Here is a 22,570-nt window from a genome sequence, read left to right as displayed (position 1 = left end):
AGCAGATCCCATACAAGCTGCTTCGCCCGATAACCGACAGCATCATCGGCAGGAAGTTCGGGTGAATGGACAAATAGCACAAGGCCTAAGAGACACCGGGGCTACCATCACGTTGATCCAAAAACACCTAGTAAAGCCAGAGAATGTGTCTACCCGCACTGTTGCTGTTCGGGTCGCAGGGGGCGCTGTTTTTCGCTTGCCCACTGCCCGAGTACACTTAGACTGGGGAGTCGGATCGGGAAAAACCACAGTTGGCATTATGGACAACTTGCCTGCCGAGGTCGTCTTGGGAAATGACATTGGCCCCTTGACCTCAGCATATTTGCCCACACCTGCTGCCGCTTGTCCCGTAACCACCCGCTCACAGGCCCGTGTCACAGATGACCCTAATACAGGCCGGGAGACCCAGGTAAGCCAAGCACCCACATGTAACCCCACTACAACAAGCAGGCCCATAGCTTGGGACACCCCAGAGGAGTTTGGGAGGGAAACTAGAGAGGACCCCACCCTCCAAAAGTATCGAGAATTAGCAGACAGTAGGGAGGGCAAACAGGAACGTTTTCTATGGGATGGGGACAGGTTGTACAGACTGATGGAAGGAAAAAAGAGAGGCTGTTCCCCTTCGCAGAAGCGCCAACTAGTGGTACCCAGAAAGTACCGGTTGGAGCTTCTCCGAATCGGCCACGACATTCCGTTGGCAGGGCATCTAGGGGGTAACCGTACCACCTTCCGGATCACCCAGACCTTCTTTTGGCCGGGGATCTCAAAGGATGTACGACGTTACTGCAGCACTTGTGACGTATGCCAACGGGTAGGGAAGAGAGGAGATCACCCTAAAGCTCGACTGTTACCTATGCCTGTGATCGAGGAACCATTTAGCAGGGTGGCAGTCGACCTAGTGGGACCCCTACCTAACCCCAGTCCCTCTGGTAAGAAATACATCCTTACCGTAGTGGACTATGCTACTCGCTACCCGGAAGCTGTCGCTCTGACGAATATCCAGGCTGACACTGTCGCCAGTGCTCTAGTCGGGATATTCACCCGAGTGGGATTTCCTCAGGAAATCTTGTCCGATAGAGGGACCCAGTTTACCGCAGACCTAACCCAGCAGCTATGGAAGGTTTGTAGTATTAAACCCCTACTTAGTTCCCCGTACCACCCTCAGACTAACGGTCTCTGTGAACGTTTTAACGGTACCCTAAAGCAATTACTACGGACCTTTACAGCGGAATACAAAGATTGGGAACGATTCTTGCCGCACCTCCTGTTCGCTTATCGGGAGGTGCCACAGGAATCCACAGGGTTCTCTCCCTTTGAACTGCTCTATGGCCGGAGAGTACGAGGCCCTCTCGACCTCATCCGAGAGCACTGGGAGGGAGAGACAGAACATGAGGGTGTCCCCATCGTGCCATATGTGCTAGAAATGCGGGACCGTATGGAACAGTTAGCCCGGATGGCACGGGACCATCTCCATGCGGCCCAGGGACGGCAGAAACGTTGGTACGATCAGGGCGCCCGCCAGCGAACGTTCCAAGTGGGCCAGAAGGTGCTGGTGCTTAGACCTGTCAAAGGGAATAAGCTCCAGACCTCCTGGCAGGGCCCTTACAAAGTGGTAGCACAGGTATGTGACACCACCTATGTAATTGCCAGCAGCAAAGATGAAAGGATTCGGAAGTCCTTTCACGTAAATTTATTAAAAGAATATCAAGAAAGGCCCGAGGATATAGCAGCCATATGTATACCAGCCACTGAAGACCCTGACAGCTTACCCATACCCGACCTTTTAGCTAACTCGGAACCTAAGACCCTGCTCAATACCATACAGCTAGGGGAGCGGTTAACCCCCGCTGAAAAGGGACAGATCCGACAACTGCTGACTGAAAAGAGGTTGACGTTTTCCCAAGAGCCCGGATACACCCCCTTAGCAACTCACTATGTAGAGACCCCAGGTCAAACTCCTCTCCGGCAAACTCCCTATAGGATCCCTGAGGCAGTAAAAGATGAGATGAGGAAGGAAATCCAGGAGATGCTAAGACTAGGAGTGATAGAGCCATCTGACAGCCCGTGGGCCTCACCGGTGGTCCTAGTCCCCAAAAAGGATGGGACTACCCGGTTCTGTGTCGATTATCGACGTCTCAATGACAAAACCCTGACAGACGCATATCCCATGCCCCGAGTAGACGAGCTATTAGATCGTATTGCCAGGGGACGTTATCTGACCACCATCGATTTGTGTAAAGGGTATTGGCAGATTCCCCTGGCCAAGGAGGCTATCCCTAAGTCGGCCTTTGTCACCCCATTTGGCTTGTACCAATTTAAGGTCATGCCATTTGGGATGAAAAACGCCCCGGCTACATTTCAGCGCTTAGTGGACCGCCTCCTTGATGGCTTCCAGGATTTCGCCTGCGCGTACCTGGATGACATTGCGATTTATAGCGAAACCTGGGGAGAGCACTTAAGGCATGTAGAGGCCGTACTGGATCAGATTCGGGCCGCAGGCTTGACTCTGAAACCAGAAAAGTGTAACTTCGGCATGGCAGAAGTCCAGTACCTGGGACATCGAGTGGGATGTGGGAAGCAGCGCCCAGAACCCGCTAAAATTGAAGCTGTAGCTAACTGGCCCACACCCCACACCAAAACTCAAGTATTAGCATTTTTGGGGACCGCAGGATATTATAGGAGGTTTGTCCCTGACTATAGTACCATCGCAAAACCCTTAACAGACCTAACCAAAAAGAACTTGCCTAGGATAGTCCTGTGGTCTCCCGCCTGTGAAACAGCCTTTCAGGCCCTAAAGAATGCTCTGATTCATGCACCTGTCCTGTCTGCCCCCGTCCCTAACAAAAGATTTGTCGTTCATACAGATGCATCCATGTATGGACTGGGGGCAGTTCTAAGCCAGGTCGGAGAAGATGGAGGCGAGCACCCTGTCGCGTATCTCAGTAGGAAACTGTTACCTAGAGAAGTGAGCTACGCGGCAGTGGAAAAGGAATGCTTAGCCCTGGTCTGGGCATTAAAGAAACTCACCCCATATTTGTACGGACAGGAATTTACACTAATCACCGACCATAACCCCCTGGTGTGGTTAAACAGAGTAGCTGGAGATAATGGACGCTTGTTGAGATGGAGCCTAGCACTGCAACCCTACAACTTCTCCATTCAATACCGCCCGGGCAGGTTTAACGGGAATGCCGATGGTCTGTCCAGACAAACAGAACTATTACCCTAACAAGGGACCGGACAGCCCCAAGTTGACCCGAAAAGGATCAATCCGGGTCTGCCGGAGTGTTCCACAAAAGGGGAGCAGTGTAACAGATCCTTCCAACTTAGTCTTTTGTTCGTTTAATGCCTCTGTTCGCCTGATTTCGTGCGAAGTCCGTATGTGAAATATAGGTGGCCGCCATTTCGGGACTTTACACGTGTTCGCGGCCATCTTGTGTACGAACAGCGGTGTTTGCCTGTAACCGCATGGAACTAAAAACGGATACGCAAACAGGCGAACACCGCTGAGTCCTCCAGACCTCCATAAGTTCGCACAGAAACTACCGAACACTCCACCATTCGGTAGTTACACTCAGTCATCTATGGGGATTTCAGCGAACCCCGCGATTCGGATGGATGACAAGATTTTCATACCGTTTTACCGTGCGAACAGAGACCGACCGCAAGGCCAAAACTCATGGAACTATTTTCGGCTAGTTGGTCTGTGCGGTCGGTCAAAACTTTGAAACTCCGTAACTCCCGAACCGTTCATCCAATCGGGCTGATTTTTGGACAGAGTGTTCCCCTAACGAAGATCTCTCAAGCGGTGCCGGATTTAAAGGTGTACCCCCTGTTTTTGGGGTACATCCAGAACTGGGGTAAAATATTGTATGTTCTAATTGTGTTATGTGGTTATCTGAGGGGAGGAGACGTGGGGGTGTTACCCTGTGCATAATTGGTTGTTTTTATCCTCCCCCTGGGAGTGTCCTGTGTGTACCCTTTTCTAATAAAAAGCAGGCTGGGTGTCCCAGTCCTCAGTTCATCTTGACCCTTCATAACGTAGCCTCGTCTCGTTCTTGAAAGGGGATTATTTGGGAAGGTTATTCTGTTCCTGTTGCAGCTGAACCTGATTCTCGCTCTGGATATCGTGGATGGGATTACAGCAGCCTACTTCTCCACAGCAGCTTGCAGGGAAAAAGGACGTCTTCAACGGCAGAAACCCTCTCTCTATCTGGGTAGCCGTTACATTGGTGGCAGCGGTGGGATGGTCCTTTTATCCAAGGAGCAAGTGCTGAATGGAGTCTCAGTATGCCAAGCTGAAAAGACCCACACTAAAGGATTTATTGGAGAATCGTGGTAGAAGTGCCAGCAACAGACCACGGAGGGAGCTGATAGCTGACCTGCTGGAGCTGGACGAGATGGATAGGTCCATGGAGGTAACGGAACCCATGGCACCCAGCAGTGAGGACGATGTGATTACGGCAATTGTGCAGCGGAGATTAGCGTTGTATCCAGTCACGTCTACAGAGCTAATAACCCAACTGCTCCGGGAAACAAGGGAAGAGATCCAAACCAAGAGGGTACAAGAAATGGAACTGGTAAGAGCCAGACAGCTCACTACACAGACAGTTCCTACCCCGCTACCCACTACTACAGTAAAGAAAATTCCCTTCACTGCATTTAAAACCTTTGTGGAAAATGAAGAGGAAATTGATGGGTATTTGGCGGACTTTGAAAGACAGTGCTCGCTACATCAAATACCGCCAGAGCAATGGGTCACTATCCTGGCGGGAAAACTATCAGGAAAAGCTAGTGAGGCTTTTCGAGCGCTCACTACAGAGGAGATCACGCAGTACCAAACAGTAAAAGAGGCACTGCTCACCAGGTATGCGGTAACCCCAGAAGCATACCGTCGCCGCTTCCGGGAGTCCAAAAAGAAAGCTGTGGACTCCCACATGGAATGGGCCAACCGACTACAAAGAGTGGCATCACATTGGGTCCAAGGGTGTAAGGCCAACACCGGAGAGGAGATATTGCAATTGTTCTTAATGGAACATTTCTTCCAAAATTTGGCTGCGGACCTACAAGACTGGGTACGAGACCGGCGCCCCGCTAATTTAAATGAGGCGGCTCGGCTGGCCGATGAATACGCCGAGACAAGGAGAGTAAGCCAGGGTACTCCACGACCAGCTCATAAGATAGAGCCACGTACCCCAGCCGCTGTCTCACGCCCAGAGTTTCGAGCTCCAGTCCCACCAGGACCACCCCGTCCTCAGGGACCTACCAACTACCCCCGAGATTTGTCGAAAGTGACGTGCCATCACTGCGGCAACCTCGGACATATTGCTCGATATTGTCCCCTAAGATCCAATAGCAACAATTGGAGACGCACAACTCCCAACACAGAGGCCCCTGCATCACGACCCTCTGCGGCTCACTGTGTGGAAGCTGAAATGGGCCCTGAGGAATGCCTGGGGATTTTGTATGAAGCAGATCCCATACAAGCTGCTTCGCCCGATAACCGACAGCATCATCGGCAGGAAGTTCGGGTGAATGGACAAATAGCACAAGGCCTAAGAGACACCGGGGCTACCATCACGTTGATCCAAAAACACCTAGTAAAGCCAGAGAATGTGTCTACCCGCACTGTTGCTGTTCGGGTCGCAGGGGGCGCTGTTTTTCGCTTGCCCACTGCCCGAGTACACTTAGACTGGGGAGTCGGATCGGGAAAAACCACAGTTGGCATTATGGACAACTTGCCTGCCGAGGTCGTCTTGGGAAATGACATTGGCCCCTTGACCTCAGCATATTTGCCCACACCTGCTGCCGCTTGTCCCGTAACCACCCGCTCACAGGCCCGTGTCACAGATGACCCTAATACAGGCCGGGAGACCCAGGTAAGCCAAGCACCCACATGTAACCCCACTACAACAAGCAGGCCCATAGCTTGGGACACCCCAGAGGAGTTTGGGAGGGAAACTAGAGAGGACCCCACCCTCCAAAAGTATCGAGAATTAGCAGACAGTAGGGAGGGCAAACAGGAACGTTTTCTATGGGATGGGGACAGGTTGTACAGACTGACGGAAGGAAAAAAGAGAGGCTGTTCCCCTTCGCAGAAGCGCCAACTAGTGGTACCCAGAAAGTACCGGTTGGAGCTTCTCCGAATCGGCCACGACATTCCGTTGGCAGGGCATCTAGGGGGTAACCGTACCACCTTCCGGATCACCCAGACCTTCTTTTGGCCGGGGATCTCAAAGGATGTACGACGTTACTGCAGCACTTGTGACGTATGCCAACGGGTAGGGAAGAGAGGAGATCACCCTAAAGCTCGACTGTTACCTATGCCTGTGATCGAGGAACCATTTAGCAGGGTGGCAGTCGACCTAGTGGGACCCCTACCTAACCCCAGTCCCTCTGGTAAGAAATACATCCTTACCGTAGTGGACTATGCTACTCGCTACCCGGAAGCTGTCGCTCTGACGAATATCCAGGCTGACACTGTCGCCAGTGCTCTAGTCGGGATATTCACCCGAGTGGGATTTCCTCAGGAAATCTTGTCCGATAGAGGGACCCAGTTTACCGCAGACCTAACCCAGCAGCTATGGAAGGTTTGTAGTATTAAACCCCTACTTAGTTCCCCGTACCACCCTCAGACTAACGGTCTCTGTGAACGTTTTAACGGTACCCTAAAGCAATTACTACGGACCTTTACAGCGGAATACAAAGATTGGGAACGATTCTTGCCGCACCTCCTGTTCGCTTATCGGGAGGTGCCACAGGAATCCACAGGGTTCTCTCCCTTTGAACTGCTCTATGGCCGGAGAGTACGAGGCCCTCTCGACCTCATCCGAGAGCACTGGGAGGGAGAGACAGAACATGAGGGTGTCCCCATCGTGCCATATGTGCTAGAAATGCGGGACCGTATGGAACAGTTAGCCCGGATGGCACGGGACCATCTCCATGCGGCCCAGGGACGGCAGAAACGTTGGTACGATCAGGGCGCCCGCCAGCGAACGTTCCAAGTGGGCCAGAAGGTGCTGGTGCTTAGACCTGTCAAAGGGAATAAGCTCCAGACCTCCTGGCAGGGCCCTTACAAAGTGGTAGCACAGGTATGTGACACCACCTATGTAATTGCCAGCAGCAAAGATGAAAGGATTCGGAAGTCCTTTCACGTAAATTTATTAAAAGAATATCAAGAAAGGCCCGAGGATATAGCAGCCATATGTATACCAGCCACTGAAGACCCTGACAGCTTACCCATACCCGACCTTTTAGCTAACTCGGAACCTAAGACCCTGCTCAATACCATACAGCTAGGGGAGCGGTTAACCCCCGCTGAAAAGGGACAGATCCGACAACTGCTGACTGAAAAGAGGTTGACGTTTTCCCAAGAGCCCGGATACACCCCCTTAGCAACTCACTATGTAGAGACCCCAGGTCAAACTCCTCTCCGGCAAACTCCCTATAGGATCCCTGAGGCAGTAAAAGATGAGATGAGGAAGGAAATCCAGGAGATGCTAAGACTAGGAGTGATAGAGCCATCTGACAGCCCGTGGGCCTCACCGGTGGTCCTAGTCCCCAAAAAGGATGGGACTACCCGGTTCTGTGTCGATTATCGACGTCTCAATGACAAAACCCTGACAGACGCATATCCCATGCCCCGAGTAGACGAGCTATTAGATCGTATTGCCAGGGGACGTTATCTGACCACCATCGATTTGTGTAAAGGGTATTGGCAGATTCCCCTGGCCAAGGAGGCTATCCCTAAGTCGGCCTTTGTCACCCCATTTGGCTTGTACCAATTTAAGGTCATGCCATTTGGGATGAAAAACGCCCCGGCTACATTTCAGCGCTTAGTGGACCGCCTCCTTGATGGCTTCCAGGATTTCGCCTGCGCGTACCTGGATGACATTGCGATTTATAGCGAAACCTGGGGAGAGCACTTAAGGCATGTAGAGGCCGTACTGGATCAGATTCGGGCCGCAGGCTTGACTCTGAAACCAGAAAAGTGTAACTTCGGCATGGCAGAAGTCCAGTACCTGGGACATCGAGTGGGATGTGGGAAGCAGCGCCCAGAACCCGCTAAAATTGAAGCTGTAGCTAACTGGCCCACACCCCACACCAAAACTCAAGTATTAGCATTTTTGGGGACCGCAGGATATTATAGGAGGTTTGTCCCTGACTATAGTACCATCGCAAAACCCTTAACAGACCTAACCAAAAAGAACTTGCCTAGGATAGTCCTGTGGTCTCCCGCCTGTGAAACAGCCTTTCAGGCCCTAAAGAATGCTCTGATTCATGCACCTGTCCTGTCTGCCCCCGTCCCTAACAAAAGATTTGTCGTTCATACAGATGCATCCATGTATGGACTGGGGGCAGTTCTAAGCCAGGTCGGAGAAGATGGAGGCGAGCACCCTGTCGCGTATCTCAGTAGGAAACTGTTACCTAGAGAAGTGAGCTACGCGGCAGTGGAAAAGGAATGCTTAGCCCTGGTCTGGGCATTAAAGAAACTCACCCCATATTTGTACGGACAGGAATTTACACTAATCACCGACCATAACCCCCTGGTGTGGTTAAACAGAGTAGCTGGAGATAATGGACGCTTGTTGAGATGGAGCCTAGCACTGCAACCCTACAACTTCTCCATTCAATACCGCCCGGGCAGGTTTAACGGGAATGCCGATGGTCTGTCCAGACAAACAGAACTATTACCCTAACAAGGGACCGGACAGCCCCAAGTTGACCCGAAAAGGATCAATCCGGGTCTGCCGGAGTGTTCCACAAAAGGGGAGCAGTGTAACAGATCCTTCCAACTTAGTCTTTTGTTCGTTTAATGCCTCTGTTCGCCTGATTTCGTGCGAAGTCCGTATGTGAAATATAGGTGGCCGCCATTTCGGGACTTTACACGTGTTCGCGGCCATCTTGTGTACGAACAGCGGTGTTTGCCTGTAACCGCATGGAACTAAAAACGGATACGCAAACAGGCGAACACCGCTGAGTAGTCCAGACCTCCATAAGTTCGCACAGAAACTACCGAACACTCCACCATTCGGTAGTTACACTCAGTCATCTATGGGGATTTCAGCGAACCCCGCGATTCGGATGGATGACAAGATTTTCATACCGTTTTACCGTGCGAACAGAGACCGACCGCAAGGCCAAAACTCATGGAACTATTTTCGGCTAGTTGGTCTGTGCGGTCGGTCAAAACTTTGAAACTCCGTAACTCCCGAACCGTTCATCCAATCGGGCTGATTTTTGGACAGAGTGTTCCCCTAACGAAGATCTCTCAAGCGGTGCCGGATTTAAAGGTGTACCCCCTGTTTTTGGGGTACATCCAGAACTGGGGTAAAATATTGTATGTTCTAATTGTGTTATGTGGTTATCTGAGGGGAGGAGACGTGGGGGTGTTACCCTGTGCATAATTGGTTGTTTTTATCCTCCCCCTGGGAGTGTCCTGTGTGTACCCTTTTCTAATAAAAAGCAGGCTGGGTGTCCCAGTCCTCAGTTCATCTTGACCCTTCATAACGTAGCCTCGTCTCGTTCTTGAAAGGGGATTATTTGGGAAGGTTATTCTGTTCCTGTTGCAGCTGAACCTGATTCTCGCTCTGGATATCGTGGATGGGATTACAGCAGCCTACTTCTCCACAGCAGCTTGCAGGGAAAAAGGACGTCTTCAACGGCAGAAACCCTCTCTCTATCTGGGTAGCCGTTACAATAGGCAAAACAAGAGGAGATATAACTAAGTACTACACATGAAAATCATGGGGATTTAGTCACACTATATGATCATACATTGCATAAGCCTGCCAACAACGCCAATGTACCCCATATCTGTCAGGTCCTACACTGCCTAATGTATGCTAAAATAACCACAGATTCAGAACACATATATAGCACTTACCTGCAAGAAAGGACAGAAGCAGTGAGCAGATGCCTGCAGGAACACTGAAACATAATGAAAGATGGAAACAAATGGGTGTGGCCACATAAAACAAACATTTAAAGGAAACCTGGAGACTGGGAAATCCAGGGACGGACTATAGGAATGAACCCAGAAATACCAGCATAAAGAAAACCAGACATAGAATAGAAAACCAAAAACCAAGAAAAACTAAGCAGGGATAGTAAAAAGAGTACTGGATACCAGAAGCCAAGTCCAGACATCAGAACAGACCAGAGCAGATCATGACATGTTGGGGTTGGGAGTCAGATCACAAAGCAGCCTTCTTCATGTACATGGATTTTGTTTTCTAAATCCCCTCCCTGAATCTTCGGCTCTACTTCCATTGCTGCCACTACTACTGGCAGTGGTACTTCAGTTTCTCTTAGCTCTAGTTTCTTGTTATGTTTTATAATAGTAGCAAGGTAACAGCAATGAAACCACTAGATACATTACCAACGACATTGCCAGTGCTATCCCATAGTCCTTACAGGCAACCAAAAAAGGAACTAACAGAGTGAAGAGATTTCCACTATCCACTGCCAAAGTAGTTTCCAGTTTTCTGTGCCATAAACTATTGAGGCAAAGCAAATAAATGCTCTACCAAATTATCATCATTGCCGGCTCTTGTTGGAGGTATTGCCTTTTCTGCAGCACTGCATGGGTTGATTTTAGACTAGTTTATAAAAAGCTTGAATATAAGTCAGATGAGAACATGGCATAACAGAGTAAAAATGGAGTTTAGAATCAATTTAAGAGTGTGGGAAATAGGTGTTTTTCAAAGTGATAACTGTATGGAAAGGAAGGGAGCAGGAGGAAAGCTTTGGGTTATTTTACAATTTTTGGGATGAACTAGCCCCTCCAAATACATCGCAAGCCTATGTTAATGAGAAAAAAGCATTATGTATGTCAGGCAACAGGAGCTCTACTGCCATTGCTTCAGCAGATTCAACTCCTACTAGCTCCTGCAGGCACAGGTAGGGAAGAGGCTAGATACAGTGGCAATAATTGACAGAAGCAGATTGGACAGTCAACAGTAGCCCAAGAAGTCTCCAGCTCATTCTGGGCATGTAACTCCACCGTGAAGGCCAATAAAATCATGTCTTATTGGCAGGGCCGGTGCTACCTGTTAGGCGGACTAGGCAGCCGCAAGGAGCACCGCCCCCCCTCATGCTGCAGTTGCCCGAGTGATCTGTAGAGAGCCTCAGGCGGCTGCAGCTTTGCCCGGGTTGGTGCGTCCATGAGGGCGCACCGCCCGGGCACAGCATGAGGAGAGGGGCTGACAGTAGGGAAGTGCTCAGCGCTCCCTCCTGTCACTCCCTCACTGTAGCCTGGCTGAGCCCTGTATGGTCTGCGGGTACAGGGAGCACCTGTCTCCTGTACCCGGCCCGACTAACAGGAAGTGCACACTGAGTACGGCTGTGTTACAAGGACTTATTGTGACACTCTGCCTCTTTTCACTAAAACCCTATTTTTCCGGCATTCAGTCCATACGAACGGATTACACAAACTGTTATAACGTCTCATTTGTTGGTACGAACGATGGACCACCCATCCTTTGGCATGTGCCGCCACTTAACCTCATCGCCCCTCGAAGTACCGAAAGGCCGACCACCCGGCGAGCGGAGTGTGCTGCTCATTAACCGCACAAGGCGTTGCGGTCTGCGGTTAAACACGAACTAATTGACGTCCCGGGGGACACCCCAATCGTATACAATTCCCCGAAGGGGAACTACCGAAAGACTCACTAATGGGGGACCACCTACGTTCTGGCGTGTGGCATCGATTAGAAAGTTCATCTTGCGGCTAACCGCAGGTTAAGTACCCCTTCTGGGTGGTCTCCGTTCGTATCCCGAACGGCCGGGACAACCAGACTGATAGCGGGTATTCATGTGACTATGTACCCGACCTCCGCTCCATAAGTACGGAGTCGAGGTCCCGCTGTCCATTGACGGACCTAAAAACATGGCCGCCATCGGGGGTTTACAATCAAACTGCCGAACAATACTTTCTATGGCAGAAACCTCCCGTTCTGTTCGTGGGATCTGGGCGCAATTCGTATACTTGATGCACCCAGATCTGAGCTACCGAACGATTCGTGGAATGAACTATATTCTCTCTAAAATGCCTAAGTTACATATTTGTATGCTGTTTTCTGGGACACAATGAAGCATGGTCTTTTGGGCGCTTGGAGATAATTAGATTGTATAACAATTGGCCTCATTATCTTCAAGCTGGGCGGGAACTAGTTTGAATGATACATTGTATTGTGATTGGTTGAATCTTTGTACTGTACCTGTATCCCATCAGGTCCATAGGGGGCTGTCCCTGGACCTGGGGACTTGCATAAATTGCCATGTTTGTGTGCCATTAAAGACAGTTCGTTTTACCCTCAACTCGCAGCCTCCACTCGTGTTGTAGAGATCCAGGCATCCTAGCTTTACTATATGTGGCAAATACAGCCACTATATATAGTCCTGTATGTATAACCACTGTTAATGTATGTGTATACCCCTTTAACCCCTTAAGGACCAAACTTCTGGAATAAAATGGAATCATGACATGTCACACACGTCATGTGTCCTTAAGGGGTTAAAAGAACCAAGCGTGTATGCATTATGTGTATTATGGTTCAGGGGAACCGCCAGCCTTCAGGTAATCGTTTCACGAACGGTGAATTTCAACACCATTCGTGAAACGAACCGACTACCGAATGGAGACCACACACAGGAGGTCGTGTGGCCCCCATTAAGGATTGCAACAATGTTGCAATCGGTATTTAAGAGGATTCAGGGTGGCCGTCGTTGGACTACCGACCATGCGGCGGTCGGCCATTTTGGATCCTTTGTTCGTCCGGCGGTATTTGGTCATCGAGCGCCTGGAACTAAAATCGGCTACTCGATGGCACGAATACCGCTGGACTTCCAAGCCTTTCGGGAGCCCCGGTCTTTCGGTAATGTGGTCTCCTAAGCTCAATCGGTAGTTTGAAGCAAGTATAAGTATACTATGTATTTCGTGCGGCGTTCGGTTATTTAAGCTGGGATCAGAGCGGTACTTTCACGAAATGTGCGCTCAGATCCCAGCTATCTACCGAACGTCCAACCATGTTAATATACCGAATATTATCCAAGTTATGGATTTTAAATGTAAATTGTCGGTTCTGCTGCACGAGGGGATAATCCACTTAACGGTATATTCCAGTGGGAGTATCCCTCTCATCCAGCAGTGCCTGATGGGAGAAATGCAATGTATGATGGGAGAAATGTGGGGAATGCCCCTGCTATGTCATTATGGAAACCCCTTGCATGGGGACCTGCATAAATGCTGGAACTTGGAATAAAGCACTCAGTTGACTCCCAGCCTATGTCTCGTCTAGTTCTTGGGAGGGAAGGATTCTTATTACGCTACCTGGAATATTGTATGCTGTACCTGCCTATGCTGATTATTGCCTGTGTTCCTGTCTACCAGCGGAGATCTTGTGGATTATACTGCCTCTCCGCTACACTATAGCTAGTGGGATATTCTACATTTACAGGTTTCTACTGATTGGAACCTCGTTCGACTCTCTGACTTCGGGAACCAGGGCATCCAAGCGATCCAACCTCCTGCTAGACCGGAGGCAATCGTAACAGGCTGGGTACAGGAAAGAAAAGCTCCCTGTACCAGCGGACCATGCAGAGCTCGGCCATGCTACAACAGAGGTAGGGGAGGGGGGAGAAATAAATTGACAGGGAGGGGGAGAATTAAATTGATAGAGGTGGGGAGAAATAAATTGACAGGGAGGGTGGGGAAATAAATTGTCAGGGGGGAGAAATTGACAGTGAGGGGGGAGAAATTGACAGTGAGGGGGAGAAAAAAATTGACAGGGAGGGGGGGAAAGAAATTGACAGGGGGGAGAAAGAAACTGACGGGGGGCAGAGATAAATTGACAGGGGAGGGAGGGAAAGAAATTGACAGGGAGGGGGGAGAAAGAAATTGACAGGGGAGGGGGAGAAAGAAATTGACAGGGAAGGGGGAGAAAAAAATTGACAGGGGAGGGGGAGAAAGAAATTGACAGGGGAGGGGGAGAAAGAAATTGACAGGGGAGGGGGAGAAAAAAATTGACAGGGGAGGGGGAGAAAGAAATTGACAGGGAGGGGGGAGAAAGAAATTGACAGGGAGGGGTGAGAAAGAAATTGACAGGGAGGGGGGAGAAAGAAATTGACAGGGGAGGGGGAGAAAGAAATTGACAGGGGGGAATTGACAGGGAGGGGGGGGAAAGAAATTGACAGGGGGGAAGAAATTGACAGGGAGGGGGGAGAAAGAAATTGACAGGGAGGGGGGAGAAAGACATTGACATGGAGGGGGGGAAGAAAGAAATTGACAGGGAGGGGGGAGAAAGAAATTGACAAGGAGAGGGGGAGAAAGAAATTGACGAGGGGGAGAAAGAAATTGACAGGGAGGGGGGAGAAAGAAATTGACGGGGGGGAGAAAGAAATTGACCGGGGGGGGAGAAAGAAATTGACAGGGAGGGGGGGAAGAAATTGACAGGGAGGGGGGAAGAAATTGACCAGGGGGGGAGAAAGAAATTGACAGGGATGGGGGAGAAAGAAATTGACAGGGAGGGGGGAAGAAAGAAATTGTCAGGGAGGGGAATTGACAGGGAGGGAGGGGGAATGAGAGTGGGGAGGGGGAGGTTAAGGGGAGAAGAGAGTCACAACGGGGGGAGAAGAGAAGGACAAGGGAGGCGGGAGAAGAGAGTGACAAGGGAGGGGGGAGACGAGAGTGACAAGGGAGGGAGATGGGGAGAAGAGAGTGACAAAGGAGGGGGGAGAGATTGACATCCATCACACACACACACACACACAATCATACACAATGCACCCTTTACACACAAAGACAATGCACCCCTTGCACACAGAAAAACACACAATGCATTACACACACAATGCATTACACACACAGACACACACAAGCAATGCAACCCTTACACACAATGCATCCCTTACACACACAGAAACACACAATGCATTCCTTACACACACTCAATGCACTCCTTACAGACGCACACACTGCATCCCGTACATACATAGAAACACACCTTGCAGCCCTTACACATACAAACACAGATTCACACAATGCATTCCTTACACACATATCAGGACATCCCCTACTACACACTCCAACCCCTCTGAACAAACTCATTGATGGAACATGAAGGTGGAACCCGGGACCCAGACCTTGAGCTGTGTAAAGGCCCCCAACAAATGGAGCTGCTTCCCGTTCTCGCAGAACATTGATTTTTGTGACCACAGTTACAAACAGCCTCCAGAGAGCCTGTTCTACACCAGACCAGTGGAACCAGATTGCAGCTAGAGCCCATTATCATCCTCATCTGGTTGTAAGTAGGCAATCTAATATATTATTCGTGGCACTAATCTCTAATTTACCTGACATTAAAGAAACACTATAGTCCCCAGAACCAGTTCAGCTTAATGTAGTGATTCTGGTGTCTATAGCCTGTCCCTGCAGGCCTTTTAATGTAAACACGGCGTCACTGCAGCACTGGCGTTAGTTAACATGGCAAATCATATGGGTGGGGCATTGTGATGTCACCTGGGGGGGAGCGGCAAACTTTACTTTTGCCTAGGGCGGCAAAAATCCTTGCACCGCCCCTGCTTATTGGCATTCTTTTGCATTATAGAAGAGTAGCCCTTCATGTAACTGATGGGTGTCCTGGCATCTCAGTTCCACATTCCTTTAAGTCCACTTTTTGCATCATTCCTAGTTAACACTCTTATGAATTCCAAGTATTGTTGGATACTTTCACTGGAAGTTCAACACTAGCAACAGAGACTTTGGAAGTGGATCTTTTGGGCAGCAGGTCTATGTACACACCCTTCTCCATTTTAAGTTATGGATGAGAAAAAACAACAGATAATATTCTGAAGGCGATTTATACAATTGTGTAATTTTGGTTTGGAGAGCAGGCAGCCACAAATGTAGAAGTTGTAGTTTCCAACATGGTGAAAGATCTGTAAGATGGTGACCTAGCCCCTTAAGCGGATAATAGTGAGGGGGGCCATTAAATCAGTTGTTTTTTGTTATTACCAATAATTGCATTGCATATGATTCATTTTAATTTGGCCTTTTCCTGTGACTGAAGAATAGAAGATTTAAAAGAAAGAAGACTTTTGATGGTTGGTATATATTTTTTTATTTATATTACAGATGTTAGTTTAATGCCCCCCTCTCTAATCGTTGGGTGTGTGGATAAGTAGGGCTAGAAGAGCAAAAATAGTGGAATAATGGAAGCTCAGGAAATGCACTCATATAGGGGTTAACCCATAGCAAACTACCAATGTAGTAAAAAAAAGAAGAGAAAAGAGCTGAGTGCCCTAATGAAATTAAAATATAACCTTTAATAGTATAGTTAAAATAGATAAATAGGTACCCAGGGGTGAGTTGATACTGAAAAATTCCAAATATATTACACAAGGCTGGAAAATTGATAATGTGAACAATGTATACACATACCAAAGTCTGAAAAATATGATATGCCTAGTGGGTAAAAGTACTGGGTGTAAGCTAATACCTATGGACTCCACACAAAGTGTGGAGCTAATTGTAACACATATCCCTGTAGTGAAAGTTGATACAAAAGTAGCAAAAGTTAACACTTGGATTGTGGCTACAGTATAGGTTTGCAAGAGCAACAGTCTAGTGTAAAGCTCAAGACAAGAGATAACAAAGAATGCAGGTAGTCGCTCAAAGGGTTAAACCTCCACTGCTGTATAATAATGCCTCAAAATAAATTAGATGTAACTCAGCATGGTCGTAATAAATAAGGAGGCACTGTACAAAAGTTTTCAGTGTCCTCCACTAAATGCTATCTGCAAAAGGCAATTTTGCAGTGATACAGGATAGCCATAATCATATGGTATGAATTGATGCCTGGATTATAGTTACCAAACAAAAAGCAAAACACCAGTGGTCAGTCCCACATCTAAAATGCTTGTTGATAGTGAAACAAGCATGAATGATGTGTATAGAATGTGCAGAAAAGGTATTACTGCATGGTCAATTGTCTTCTTATACAGTGCTTCTCCCCTCTGATGAGTTGTGGACAAAACACGCGCGGTCACTTGTAACCTGAATCACAAAATCTGGACTATTGTACTTGTTAGTTCCCTCTGTCTGGTACCTTTAGTTACGTTATTGCTAAAACTGCTAAACCTATCGAACAACTTTCCCAGGTCATTCGTATGTACGAGTGACCGACCACCCGGCTCTTGGCATGTGCCGCCAATTAACCTTGTTCACCTTTATAATACCAAATAAACTACTGTATGATCGACCACCCTACCTGGTTAACCGCAGCCTTATTGGCAGTCAACGGAGTGGTCGTGGTTCGTATGCACGAACACGTGGTGGCGTCCATCTTTAACCGCCGAACCCCAGCAGGACCTGGTCGTGGAACGTCTAGTACTATTCTCGGACACTCTTTTATACGAACCCTGCAGGAATGCCCCATGCCCCGTCCGTTCGTGCATAATACACTGAACGCCGTACCGTTCTGTACTTTGGGACTATGAAGGCTATACCGACCCCATGCAGGACACTATGGAAGAGGATCTCTGGGCTGATAGTTTGCCGAACAGCCCTAGAGACAATTTTTATCCCCATGGTATTTCCACTCCATTTGTGAGATCTGAGTGTTTTCGGATATCGTATGCGCCGTACCGTTCTGTACTTTGGGACTATGAAGGCTATACCGACCCCATGCAGGACACTATGGAAGAGGATCTCTGGGCTGATAGTTTGCCAAACAGCCCTAGAGACAATTTTTACCCCCATGGTATTTCCACTCCATTTGTGAAATCTGAGTGTTTTCGGATATCGTATGCGCTTAGGGATATGTTGAATGTACAAATTAAAGAATATGTTGTATGAGTTATAGATGTTTATGTAATTTTCATGTACTTGTAAAAATAAGAATATTGCCTGTACCTGCAGATAATTAAGTTATGGTAACCATTGAAGCTAATTATCTCCAGGATAGAGGAGAGGGTTTAAAAAGACGCACTTTGTCACCATTGGTTGTTGTCGCTTGTCACCCTGTGTATCATCAGGTCCAGAGGAGTGTGCCTCTGGCCTGAAAATGTGTATTTAAGCAATGCCTTGCCATTCAATAAACCAGACTTCTTACCCTCAACTCGCAGCCTCGACTTGTGTTGTAGGGAAATGCTAACTGCTGGGAACTACCTGACTACTCTACACTTACAGGAATTTTGTTAGATGTGGACTTGGTGCTTTTCCAAGATGCTTTGCCTCGTTTGTTACAGGGCGATTCAGATTGAATAACCATTTTAGTGTTTTATTAAGGTAAAGTAATCAGAATTTAGAATAACTCTTGAGCTAATTTATTTAGAAAAGTCATACAATGAAATGTAAATTTGCTGAAAATTAGAATAGGTCATATATTTTAAAACCGTTACAAAATGAATTTTTCTACCACAGACCCTTCCAACGTAATTATGTGAATATTCTGAATTTTATTTTTGCCATTGAAATGATTAACAATAATCCAGACTGGCTTCCAAATATTACACTTGGATTTCACATTTTTGATTCATGTTTAGATACAAGTAAGGCTGTAAAAAGTGTTTGGCAAATTTTATCTGGACCAAGGAAGACTGTCCCTAATTATTCCTGTGTGGAAGGTGGGAAGCTGGCAGGACTTATTGGCGACCACTTTTCATCCACGACTGTACCAATAGCACAGATATTGAGTGTGTATGGCTATGCACAGGTGAGTTGAAAATCCCTTCTAAAGAAAACATATTAGAAAGCAAATATAAAATTCAAGTTAGGCACTCAAATCAAGAAAATTAATATAAAAATTAATATAACCGATATTTTATTAATAAGTTAAAGTACAAACATCTAAAAGGGGGGGGCATGGCCAACTTACGAGCTAAATGGACGTGCTTTACTGAGCTCTCCAGTTCTAGCAGCAGAGTCCAGTGCAATCTGGGCAAATCACACATGATAGGTAACCCCCAACATACCCACTTGACACACTCAGAGAAGCAGGGCCGGCCTTAGGGGTGTGCGAGCTGTGCGGCCGCACAGGGCGCCATGGAGCAGGGGGCGCCCTGCGCCCGCACAGCTCACACATGGCCGGGATAAAAAAAAAATAAAACAAATAAAATAATTTGCGGCTGGGGCGGAACTTAGCGTGCGGCGGGGGCGGGGCTTAGCGTGTGCGGAGAAAAAATGCTGTCTAACTGCTGCAGGGGAAGCAGGAAGGAGTCCCTGCTTCCCCCAACAACCAGAATCCAGGAGCTGCACTGCCTGTCTGCCTCCACAAGGAACAGAGGTAACTATGTGATTGTCTGCTTGTGTGTGTTTGTGTGTCTGTGTGTTTGACTGTCTGCCTGTGTGTCTGTGGGTGTGACTGTCTGCCTGTGTGTGTGTGTGTGTGTGTGTGACTGTCTGTGTGTGTGTGAGACTGTCTGTCTGTGTGTGTGACTGTCTGTGTGTGTGTGTGTGTGTGTGTGTGACTATCTGCCTGTGTGTGTGTGTGTGACTGTGCGTGTGACTATCTGCCTCTGTGTGTGACTGTCTGTGACTGTCTGCCTGTGTGTGTGTGTGTGGCTGTCTGCCTGTGTGTGTGTGTGTGTCACTGTCTGTGTGTGTGACTGTCTGCCTGTCTGTGTGTGTGTGTGACTGTCTGCCTGCCTGTGTGTGTGTGTGGCTGTCTGCCTGTGTGTGTGTGGCTGTCTGCCTGTGTGTGTGTGTGTGACTGTATGCATGTGTGTGTGTGTGTGTGTGTGTGACTGTGTGTGTGACTGTCTGCCTCTGTGTGTGACTGTGTGTGGCTGTCTGCCTGTGTGTGTGGCTGTCTGCCTGTGTGTGTGTGTGTGTGTGTGTCACTGTCTGTGTGTGTGACTGTCTGCCAGTCTGTGTGTGTGTGTGACTGTCTGCCTGTGTGTGTGTGGCTGTCTGCCTGTGTGTGTGTGTGGCTGTCTGCCTGTGTGTTTGTGCGTGTGTGTGACTGCCTATGTGTTACTGACTGGGCAGACTAGATGGGCCGAATGGTTCTTATCTGCCGTCACATTCTATGTCTGTGTGTGTGTGTGTTTGTGTGTGGCTGTCTGTGTGTGACTGCCTGCATGTGTTTGTGTGTGTGGGAAGGGGGAAGGAGGTTGGAAGGAGTGGGGAAGGGGGGGGAGGAGTGGGGGAGGAGGTTACGGGGGGGACGGGAAGGAGGGGCGCTGTGAAGATTTTTCGCACAGGGCGCCCAAAGGCCTAAGGCCGGCCCTGCAGAGAAGACACCGACTGCGAAAAACAGCTCCCTAAAGATTTTCATGGATACAGTGAATATGCCTGCGGACCACGATGACTTTAAAATGGCGCATAGTGTGGTGGAATCTCAGTAAAAATAAATTTACTAGGACAAGATTGCCACGTGGTATGTGCACTTGCATATGTTGATGTACCAGTTAAGTCAGTTACACGTAGCTAAGATACAATCAACAGTGTAAGGAGCATAAGTAGGAATACAGGATATACGAGTATTTACCCTCCTCCATTGTGCTGGGCAAGCCATGTGGTCAAACAGGATTTTAGTCTCTATTCGGTTGATTCGATAAGAGTATGTGTAGGTTGAACTAATTCTGGGAGGAGCTACATGCCTATATAAGGGACCTACACTGTATGATCAGGACTCAGACTTTGCTGTTTTTTGGTGACATTAGTCCCTCTGAGTCCCGATCGGTGAATTGAATAAAGAATCTCTTCCTTCCTGAAGAAACCTGTGTCCACTTCTCTGTGCTTGGCTTCCGTCAGTTTCTCCGGTATCATTTGGTGCATTGGCCGGGAAGCTCATCGTTCAACGGTAGCTGAGAAGCAGAGGCGTGAGACGGTCTATCTTTGCCCACGTTCTCTACGGCTGCACCCCTGAACTTCTGCGTGGACCTCCTTTCGTCTCGGCGCCACTGGTCTGTTGTCCAGGAGATCATCGGCCTCTACGTAGTAAGTGCTGGGGTGCCCTCGTCGATGAGTGTGAACCCAGGTTCAGGAACGAGGAGGTAAGACGACCGCTGTTTTAGACGGCGGACCCACAAGGGGTATTGGATACCGATTGTGCGGTAAGCCCATAAGGGGTTATTTGGAATCTGCCCCCTCCAGTGGAGGGAAGGAGCGAAGGCGCACCGCTCAATTAAACGCCCTTTAGTAAGCCCGTTTAATTTTGGTTTGGAGTCAGGCGGGGTTCTGGTGTAAATAGCCCTAGCCGGACACCGGTGTCTTGTCTAGACTAGCGTTCTAGGGTGTACAATTTGTTCGCTAGGTCGGAGGGACCGGGAGACTAAGCGGCGTCTGTGTAAATTCGGTCCGCTAAATCTCAACCTATCTTGGCTAAGTGGGAAGGCGTGTAAATTTGGAACCCACTAGATTTTTGATAGAGTAAATAGACTAAAAGGGTGCTGTTGTAAATTCCGCCCTCTAGTTCGCTATATGTGGTGCTTGGGCAGTGTGGCTAACCAAAACGTATGTAGATAGTTTTAGGTAGTCCATCAAGGTACTGGCCAATAGATTAGTTGGGAATTGTAAATGTGTTAAAGATTGTTGTAGTAGCGTGTATATCTTGCTAGATAGCGTGAGCTATGCCGTCTAGCGAGAGTGGGAATAGTGTGTAACTGTATTATAGCGCACGGTACCATAACCATGTATAATTACTGATACTGTAAATAAGTACTAATAATTGTCGTCTATGTTGCATGTTTTAACACCATAACCACTACTAATTGTACTGTGACTTTAAATTGTACTTTAACCTATGCTAACCGTACTGTAACTACTGTTTGTAAAGACGATGTTACTGGGGTATGTTATAGATGGGTAATTCAAATATAGGGAATTATAGCGTGGGTGACTGTATAGTTTCGCCAAAGGGCATTGTATTTGTTACTTAGTGACTGGTGTAACAGCTGTGTGTGTACGGGAATTCCCTGAGTGTTTTGTTGTGTGCGTTTCACTTAGTAACTGTACCACGTGGTGCTGTTGCCGAGGGAATGGGTGTGACCGTTGGTAGAGTGTTTGTATAGTTTCTGTTGGAAACGACGCTCCATTGTTAAGTATGGGCGCCTCAGATTCGACGATTTTGGATCCCTTAGGATGTATGATAAAGAATTTTAAAAAGGGATATACAGTATGTGATTTGGGGGTAAAGATGTCTCCAGCACGCTTGATTACATTGTGTAGTAGGGAATTGCCTACTTTGGTTGCCGCATGGCCGCCACGTGGCAGTTTGGATCCTAATCTGGTACAGCGTGCACACGTGGCTGTATCAGGTAGGCCTGAACTTTACGGCCAGTTTCCATATATTGATTGTTGGAGGCAGGCCGTAAAAGACTCGCCAAAATGGATCCGAGTATGCCACGAGGAACAATGTCGCCTCATGGTGGCCAGGACTCGCTTGTCCACCAAGGCCGTAATTACGCCCATTTTGGACACGCCTCCTGAGTCTGAGATCCCTATGCCGCCCCCTTACTCCTCCTCCACCAGAAGAGGAAGAGGAGGTGCTGCTGGAAACGCTCCTCCCCTTGCCCCGTTGTCCCCACTTACTTCCTCCTCTAGCTCAGAGCCCAGCCCTCTTGT

The 22,570-nt window shown here is 48.4% G+C and overlaps 1 protein-coding gene across 1 annotated transcript in view; it reads left to right on the top strand.

Annotated features, from left to right (window-relative positions):
- Positions 1 to 22,570, top strand: part of LOC134585744 (vomeronasal type-2 receptor 26-like) — a 119,511-nt gene that overhangs the window by 13,432 nt on the left and 83,509 nt on the right. The window contains exon 2 of the mRNA XM_063441210.1: positions 18,425 to 18,716. Coding sequence (XP_063297280.1) covers positions 18,425 to 18,716 — 292 coding nt within the window. The remainder of the gene's footprint in view (positions 1 to 18,424; positions 18,717 to 22,570) is intronic.

This window comes from Pelobates fuscus, chromosome 1, assembly GCF_036172605.1.
Source record: "Pelobates fuscus isolate aPelFus1 chromosome 1, aPelFus1.pri, whole genome shotgun sequence".
NCBI lineage: Eukaryota > Metazoa > Chordata > Amphibia > Anura > Pelobatidae > Pelobates > Pelobates fuscus.
Note: the sequence above shows the minus strand (reverse complement) of the source record. Positions and strands in the feature narration are given on the sequence as shown.